The 9,331-nt window shown below is 41.4% G+C and overlaps 1 protein-coding gene across 2 annotated transcripts; it reads left to right on the top strand.

Moving 5' to 3' along the window:
* The first annotated feature begins 1,152 nt into the window (after positions 1 to 1,152).
* Positions 1,153 to 7,888, top strand: klhl26 (kelch-like family member 26). Of its 2 annotated transcripts, XM_082507092.1 has the most exons (3): positions 1,153 to 1,667; positions 3,763 to 3,945; positions 4,459 to 7,888. In XM_082507092.1, the coding sequence occupies exons 1-3, from the start codon at positions 1,618 to 1,620 to the stop codon at positions 6,038 to 6,040; spliced, it is 1,815 nt and encodes a 604-aa protein (XP_082363218.1). In that variant the 5' UTR covers positions 1,153 to 1,617; the 3' UTR covers positions 6,041 to 7,888. The 2 variants fall into 2 exon arrangements, with proteins under 2 accessions (XP_082363218.1, XP_082363219.1); XM_082507093.1 differs by lacking the exon at positions 3,763 to 3,945.
* Positions 7,889 to 9,331: the final 1,443 nt, after the last annotated feature.

Genomic DNA, 9,331 nt, shown 5'->3' with positions numbered 1-9,331 from the left:
AACACAACTATTCTTACATTTGATGTTGCAGGTTCAGTCAGTTTTTGCTTTGGTGACGTCAGGCATCCAATACCTCTGCACTTGTTCTTGTGCACACAAGCATTCACTCCTCTGCTTTCACACACATATGGACTTGAGTGACATGCCATTGTTAGTCTATAGGGTTTAATATGATGTTAGCCCAACCTTTGCAGATATAACATCTTCAGCTCTTCTGGGAAGGTTTTCCACAAGGTTTAGGAGTATTTATGGGAATTTTTGGACCATTCTTCCAGAAACACATTTGTGAGGTCAGACTGATGCTGGATGACCAGGCTGCGTTCTCTCAGGTTGAGGTCAGGACTCTGTGCAGGCCAATTGAGTTCTTCTACATCTTTATGGACCTTGCTTTGTGCGCTCGTGCACAGTCATGTTCTAATCCAGAAGGGGCCATGCCCAAACTGTTCCCACAAGCTTGGTGTAAAAATGTCTTGGTATGCTGAAGTATTAAGAGTTCTTCTCACTGGAACTAAGGAGCTGAGCCCACCTCGTGAAAGACAACTGTACACCATAATCCCCCCCTCCACCAAACTTTACACTTGGTACAGTTCTCCTTGCCAAACCCAGACTCATCCATCGGATTGCCAGATGGTGAATTGTGATTCGTCACTCCAGAGAACACATTTGAATTTTAGATAGAAAAAAGTGTTTAAGCACCTTGTCTAACATTCACACACACACACAGACTCAAACTCTGATGACTGCATGAGCAAAGATGTTCTGAGCCTGGTTACGCTGGATGTTTCTTCCTGTTGAAAGGGAGTTTTTCTTTCCCACTGCTGCCTTGCTTTCTGAAAGTTCAGGTTTTCTCTGTATTATTGTAGGGTCTTTACCTTATCATATAAAGTGCCTTGTGGTGTGATTTGGCGCTATATAAATAAAAATGACTTGAATTAGTTTCATATGGTCTTAGACAAGTTACAGTCTTTTGCTTTGACATCATTTTAATGAGCTAGACTTTTTCACTGGAAAGCCTCATTCATTTCAACTCAACAATGTCAAACCACATTCTCTGCATATTAGCACAGTCTGTGTGCAGAACTGGTCTCTCTGCATTCCAGTCCTATCACATTTACTGCACAGAAAAATCTGATAAAGGAGGCCCCAGCTCATATACTATTGTATTGTTTACATACAGGCTTTGCAATTGATACTTTTTTTTAATATTCGCAACATTTTACACATATAGACTTAACTGGCAACCAAGAAGTGCTACTTTAATACAGGCCTACCGTATGAATAGAATGACAGACACATTTTATGGATATTTACTGTTACAATCTAGTTTTGTCTCCTATAGGATCAATGCTTCACACGGGACATCTCAACTGAAACACCTGTGCACGTGACTGTGGCGCCCTCTAGTGGTCGGCACAAAGGAAGGAGGTACAGCAAGCAGCCGGTAGGTGAGGTCACCACCGTGTTCGGCACAGGACTACAGACAGGCAGCTGTTTACCATCCATCCTGGAACAATCGACTTTATTCAGACTTGTGAAGCCATGACCGGGCCAGTCGTGCCATTGGCATCCTGTTAACTCTGCTGAAAATGCCCTATGCGTGTTGCTATGTGCTAGAAGATGGCGGAGTCAGATGGTGGGGAATTTGCTCCAAAAGATACGCAGAACAGGTGGGTGAGGGCGTGGGGAGTCCACGGTGTTGTCTTGGGTGTCCGGTGTTTCCCTGATGGGAGTTCCCACGGCTCCGGGACTCGAGCTCGATCCGAGTCCGTCAGAACGGTTCGAAGCGCCGCGGCGTAAATCAAGGAAACACCGAGGCGGTGTCCGGGCCTCCAGGCACCAAGACTACCTGCTCCTTTTTATCGATACAGCAAAGAAAAAAGAAGTTCAGAATGGAGGCTAGACAACCGTAACACAACCTGCTATATTTTAACAGTTTTATTAATAATTTTTATGATAGACTAATAAATAGGTCACAACTTTGAAGCGATGCTAGTTTGCTTTAAATGTCACCACAAAACTGCGAGCACATCCGTGGAAAGTCTGTTTCTGTTTTGTTATGGCTCAAATATCTTCTTCAAAATCAGATTAGACATGTTTTTAAAAATTCTGATATTTAAAAAAACAAAACAAAAACATAATGCAGACCGTAAGCATTTCGTTTATTTTAATGAGGAGGTTTCCCCACTGGAGACATGCAGGTGCACTTAATTACGTCAACGTGATAACCGTAGGACACGCCATCATTAAGTATTAAGAGTAACACTGCCAAAGCTAAATGGAACACGTTTGCATTTTTTATTATTTTACGCGGGCAAACAACCACGTTAGTCCAGATATATAAAAGAAGACTCTCCGTTTTCTTCCCTTCACCTGTTTTGTGTGCGCGCATGTGCGCAGTTTCCACTTTGTTTTCCTTTTATTTTGACATGCACAGACAGAGATGAATATTATTTGCTCAGCAGATACCCAGGTACTCGAGCTTTTCTACAAACAAATAGGAAATTTGTCAGGAATTAATTTTCCCATGCACATGCACAGGATCAGTCATACAACTACTGCAGGGATCCTCGCACTGTTTTAAGCTGTTTATTCCAGACCTGCACTTTTTTGCCGTTTTATTTTTTTTACCAGTACCAACCAGCAGCGTTTGCATTCTCTAAATTATTTTGTTGGCTCTTGTGAGATGAGCTAATACAACCTCCAAAGCAAGAAAATGTCTATTTGGGCTACATTGTATTTGTTAGCTTTTGACAAAATAAAGGTGAGAGTCAGAGGAACGAATCTTTTTGATCGTATCAGCATCACTTGATATTCGAGATCAATGCTGGGGTATGAAAATTGCAAGACTGGTTATTTTTATACACACAGTTCTCAGTTCTCAATTACTTTTTTAGGATTGAACAGATTTTATTTACACCAGGGTGATTATAATTTCTCCTATTAGGGCAAGAAAACTGATTTCTGAACAAAACACTGATGTTGGAAGAGAAGGCCTGGATCATTGTGTCCACTCTAATGGAGGGGTGGGGTTTTGGAGCTGGTTGTCAGGTTGAACCTCATCACTTGTCTTTGACTCAATTTTAATTTTTTGACTTAATATAGGATAATTGTTGGATTTGAAAAACTCCTATCGTTCCCATTTAGCCCCATTTGGTCATTTTTAACCTTCTTGCTGTGCTTGGATGCCATTTTTGAATCTTGTTAAATGAAGCATATCAGGGGGGAAAAGTGCAAGCAAAAACGTATGTAAGCTTGTCGCTCGTCTGAGGTTATATATGTACTTTGAATAAATGTGTTTGCAGTGATGTCAGGGAGAACTTCCTTTTCCTTGAGTGCTGACAAAGTGATGCTTTTTCATGTACCTATGATGGTGTGTCCACCAGATATACTTACTTGCTCTCAGTAAGCCACTGTAATTGTGGCAGATAGATTTCAGTTTTTTATGTCTAGCAGTAAAGTGCACAGCACTATCTCTTCCCCTCACCATGACTCCAGTGTACAGACACATTCTCGCTAATGCAAAGACACCGAACAGAATGCATTTCTCCCTGGCCGACTCTAGCAGATTAGATTAAATTTTCATCACAGCAATGCTTTCACCAGACGCAACTTATTGATCTCTTGGACTATGCAGCATGTTTGAAAAGGCGGTAATAGCTTTTAGTAACTGAAAAATTAAGCTGAGTACAGAAACTAAGATCAGGGGAGATGTGAAAAAAGGAACAATCACTTGAGTGACTTGAGGCCTTTTTCTCTTTACAGTATGGCAAACAAGAATAGCACCCTTCGCTGTACTTTCTCAGCCCCGAGCCACAGTTCCACCCTCCTTCAGGGCTTGTCTGTGTTACGGGCTCAGGGCCAGCTACTTGACGTCGTGCTGGCCATCAACGAGGAGCGCTTCCAGGTCCATAAAGCAGTGCTGGCCGCCTGTAGTGATTACTTCAGGTTAGTCTAAGGCATGAGACTTCACACTGCCTAATTTGCATTCATAACTGGAAGCTTTTAGCTGGAATGGAGGGAAAAAAACAGTTACATCCATTTAAAGTTAAATACACATCTCGGTAATGTAAAAATACATTCTCAGTCTCCTGTATGTCAGTGAATTCATATTTGCCAAATGATATAACGATATCGTATATTAGAGAAGCAGAAATTGAGAAAGTTTTAAAACATATTAAAACATTTTAATATTTAGATAATTGTACAATAACATAAAAATGCAGGAAAAGGTAAGCTTACTGCTTTGCACACTAGTTTTTGGTTCATCTGCACCAGACCTGAAACAATGAACAACTCAAGAAAAAAAGGGCCTTTTTTAATTTATTTATTCATTTTATTTTACGTAGAGCAATGACTCTGACTCCATTGCCATTCAACAGTAAAGTAAATGTATGCAGTTTTGAATTCCAAGGGACCGTAAAATATCACGTAGTTTACTTACACGTCCTTGTGTTTCAGAGCTATGTTCACGGGAGGCATGAGGGAGTCGAACCAAGATACCATTGAGCTGAAGGGTTTGTCTGCCCGTGGGCTGAAACACATCATCGACTTTGCCTACAGTGCAGAAGTCACTTTAGACTTGGACTGCATTCAGGATGTCCTCGGAGCTGCTGTCTTCCTCCAAATGGTTCCTGTCGTGGAGCTCTGCGAGGAGTTCCTCAAGTCAGCGATGAGCGTTGAGACCTGCCTGCACATCGGCCAGATGGCCACCACGTTCAGCTTGTCCTCCTTGAAGGAGTCGGTGGATGCCTTCACCTTTTGCCACTTCCTCCAGATTGCAGAGGAGGATGATTTCCTGCACATTCCCATGGAGCGCCTCACCTTCTTCCTTCAAAGCAACAAACTGAAGAACTGCAGTGAGATCGACCTCTTCCACGCCGCCATCAGGTGGCTCCAGTACGACGAGTCTCGCCGGGCTCAAGCCAGCAGCGTCCTCTGCCACGTGCGGTTCCCCCTCATGCGCTCTTCAGAGTTGGTGGACAGCATTCAGAGAGTGGACATCATGGTGGAGGATGTTCAGTGTCGCCAGTATCTCCTCGAGGCCTTCAATTACCAGATCCTTCCCTTCCGACAGCATGAAATGCAGTCCTCACGGACACTCATTCGCTCTGACGTCATGTCACTCATCACCTTTGGTGGGACGCCCTACACCGACAACGATCGCACAGTCACCACAAAGGTGTACTATCTTCCAGATGTCGCATCCCGTCAGTTCAAAGAGCTTACGGAGATGGAGACGGGGTGCAGCCATGCTTGTGTTGCTGTACTAGACAACTTTGTCTACGTCGTCGGCGGACAGCACTTACAGTATCGTAGTGGCGAGGGGGCGGTGGACAGCTGTTTCCGCTACGATCCACATCTGAACCAATGGCTGCGCATTCCACTCATGCAGGAGGCTCGTATCCAGTTTCAGCTAAATGTGCTGAATGGACTGCTGTACGCCACTGGAGGGCGCAATCGATCTGGCAGCCTGTCATCTGTAGAGTGTTACTGCCCAAAGAAGAATGAGTGGTCATATGTGGAACCATTAAAACGCCGGATTTGGGGTCATGCGGGGACTTCCTGTCAAGAGAAGCTGTATATCTCAGGAGGATACGGCGTCTCATTGGATGACAAGAAAACTCTTCACTGCTACGATCCGGCGACAGACCAATGGGACTTCAGAGCTCCCATGAATGAACCCAGAGTGCTGCACACCATGATCAGCACCAGGGATCGGGTATACGCCCTGGGCGGCCGCATGGACCATGTTGACCGTTGTTTTGATGTGCTAGCAGTCGAGTATTACATCCCAGAGAACGACCAGTGGACCACAGCCAGTCCTATGAGGGCCGGCCAGTCTGAAGCGGGCTGCTGCCTTCTAGACGGGAAGATTTACATCGTCGGAGGTTACAACTGGCACCTGAACAATGTCACAAGTATCGTTCAGGTGTACAACACAGAGACAGATGAGTGGGAGAGGGATTTGCATTTTCCAGAATCCTTTGCTGGGATTGCTTGCACACCAATTATACTTCCACAAAATATCACACAGCGCTAAGCAGAAGACCTACGACTGTGAAGATTTATTCCATGTGCTCTTTCTGCCGACTGTTGAGTCAACACAAGGTGTGATCGTTTTGTGTGCGTGAGTGTGTGTGCGTGTTTATATGTTCATATGAAGAAATTGACCTAAAAAGCCACAGTACTGTTATTTGGGTATTACTCTGTAGCTTCAGAGGGTTCGTTCATATTTATTCCACATGAAGGGTCTTTATTTTGAGTTATTCTGAATTTATGAACTAAAGTTATAAATTACACTTGTAGTTGTCTGAGATGTGTTTAATACATAAACTGAAAAGGATTTTTTTTTTTCAAACATTTGTACCATTTGGAAAATAGAAGAGCGGATACTTTAACGAAGCGTAAACGGTAATAGTAGCACTAACTACCCCAAGTTTTATTGATCAAGGGCTTCAGTTACACACAGCACAAATGTCTCTAGACATAATTATCATTTAGAGTATGCTACAATTTTTCCAGTGACAACATTTAAACTCAACCTTTATAATGTTGGACAGCTTGATTGTACATTGGTTTTTTATTTAATTTATTTTTTTGTGCTATGTTGTAATTATTTAACAACCGTTAGTGTTTTAAAGTCTATTTACTAATCAGCAAACCTCGTATCAATGATGGCACACAAACGAGTATTGTATGTGTTTAAACTGTGAATTTTTATTAGTTATTCCACGTTAGTCTTTTTTTCCCTCCTTTTCAAACTACTACTGCCCTCATTTGTTTCAGTTCTTGCTAATGACTCAGACAACATAACAAACCAGTATGGACCTCTTATGGCAGCTACATCAATACTTAATGTGTGTGCATGTGTGTCTGTTGACACTGTTGCTGCTCTCTTTATGTAAAGCAGCTTGCTTACCATAAAAGGTTTGTCCTTAAACAACAGTGATATTTAAATTTTCTGACTGTAATTGTCTGTTAAAATGTGACAAGCAACATTTTTGCACAAATCCTCAAAGTACAATTTATACAGGAAAACATGCTCATGTTATTCACGTCCTATTCTTACTAGTTTTGCACTTTATATCTACAAATGCATATTATGAAGGCTGTTGTAGGTTTAAAAAAATGGATGTTGAATTGGTGAATGAGGATTATTTTTAGTGTTAAAGTCAGAAATGCACAAGAATCAACTCTAAAAAAATCTTATTTGTCAAGGAACTACTTCACTTTGCATTTGTAGCAGGGTGAACGAGCATCTGTCAGTCTGTTCCCGATCCAGTTATCACCTCATTCGCACACGTGTTCTTCTAAATAACCATGGCTAGATGTCATTGTCACTGTAGGCTAAAATCATGTATCAAGTATTAAGGTTATTATTTAATTGAGACTTATGCTGCAGGCAGATGGTCCAAGGTTCATCGAGCCATGCAAAGTGAAGTGTTATGGTTCCTTACCCCTTTTTCCTGAGGGTTTTCTTGCTTGTATATATCCAATTTTAACCTCAGTAAATTCCTCAGTCTTTCTAAGATTTCTCAGCAAATGTGTGAGTGTATAATCTCAGATTATACCAGGTTTTTTTGTGTGTGTGTGCAAAGAGACAAACTTCCTGTTTTTGTTTTGTTTTGTTTTTTCCAGGAACTGGCCGTGTGATGGTGAGAAGCCTCCTCATTTTTTTTCTTTTCTTTTTAAATTTTTATTATTATTTTTTAAACTATCAACTGTCTGCCTTAGTGTGTCTTTGTCTTGTTCTTACCTGTACCAGTAACAGCACATTACATCATTAAAGTGCAATATACAGGAAATTGCTGTAGTCAAAGGGGAATGTACACATGTGTAGCTTTATGTGCATTCTTTATTAAAGGTGAATCATGCTTTAAAAAAGGAACTATTGTTGTTTTTTTGTTTGTTTATTATTATTTTGTACACTCCCACATACAGGAACATTAATGTTTCAGCCAATATACTTCAGTTTTTTCTGTTGTGGGTGTGCAAAGTATTAATGAATTCATAAAGAAAAGTCAGTTTGTTTGTTTTGTTTTTTTCCCCCCCAACTAGTCCACTATTTCTTTATTTCTCATGCTAGTGGTGTTGCAAACCCAGGGATCTTCTGAGAAGTGCTATTGCCAACAAGATTGGCAGCTTTCCAAATAATCAGCCAGGCTGATTAAATTATTTAAAATTAATATTTAAGGTTCCATAACAGCAAATAGTTTTCTGACTTTAATTAATGTGTTGGTTAGCTGTTAGCTTCCTTCATACTGGCCTACAGTAATGTTCCAGGCTCTCCATTGAATAATTTGATCCATTTTTCCAGAAAGGATAATTAAATATTCAAGGGTGTGCAATGTTTTTTGTTTTTACACTAATTTTACCAAAAAAGCTACTGTTGCAGTACAACCTGAAAACACACACACACTCATGCATTATATATGCCTCTCCAGTGTCTGTCCAGAGGCACAGGCCTAGGACAAGCTAAGATTCTGTGCAGGCAGATCCTCGGGCTGGTAAAGCACCTAATCAGCAAACAAAGATGGGGAGCAGGTGGATCACTCATTGATTCATATATTCAGGTTTCATTCCACATATTAATATAAAATAGCTTTTCCTTTCCCTTCAGTGTGTGATAAGTGAGTGTATAGTTGTTACCTTGTTTAGTTTTGTATATTTTTTGAGATCTACCATATTTTTGATGACCAGCAGTTTAGCTTCCTCCAGTGATCCTTTTAGTTTGATTTTACAGTTTGTCATCCAAGTACTTTGAATTTTTCCCAGTTTCTTAAGGTACAATGCTTGCTTGGCTCTTTGGTTAGATGTTCATTGATAAATACTTTATATGCTTTTAATTTTCTCCCTTGTCCCAGCAGTGCATTCTCGTGCTTCTTATTTACACTTAAGATAATAGCTGGTTTGTTGCTGGTGTTTATTCTGGGCACAGGGTGGCATGCGTCGATGTTGTCACAGTCCAGATCAATCCCTTTGGACTGCAGGAAAGCAGCAACCTGTTGTACCATGGAGCTAACGTCCAGCTCCCCTGGTTCCTCACTGCTATTGACAGTCCCTGCCTGAGCGTATGAGCGGGGTTTAATATGAAGCAGTCATTTATCCTGGAATACCGTTGCAGGTCTGCAATCCTTTTCTCTTACTCTATGTTTTAGATGCAGAGGAGCTTTACCACCTCCACAATGTTAAGGATGCTGTTCTACTGCAACCTGATAGTAGACATTCCCTCCATTAGGAAATCAAGAGACTTTTTAATGTCCTCGACAGCTGTCAGAGTCCACTTGGCCCCGTGGTACCCTTCAGTGTTAGCCTAATAGCTCGTTGGCTA

The sequence above is a fragment of the Aulonocara stuartgranti genome (assembly GCF_965226115.1).
Source record: "Aulonocara stuartgranti genome assembly, chromosome: 15".
Taxonomy (NCBI): domain Eukaryota; kingdom Metazoa; phylum Chordata; class Actinopteri; order Cichliformes; family Cichlidae; genus Aulonocara; species Aulonocara stuartgranti.
This window is presented reverse-complemented; position numbering and strand designations above follow the sequence as displayed.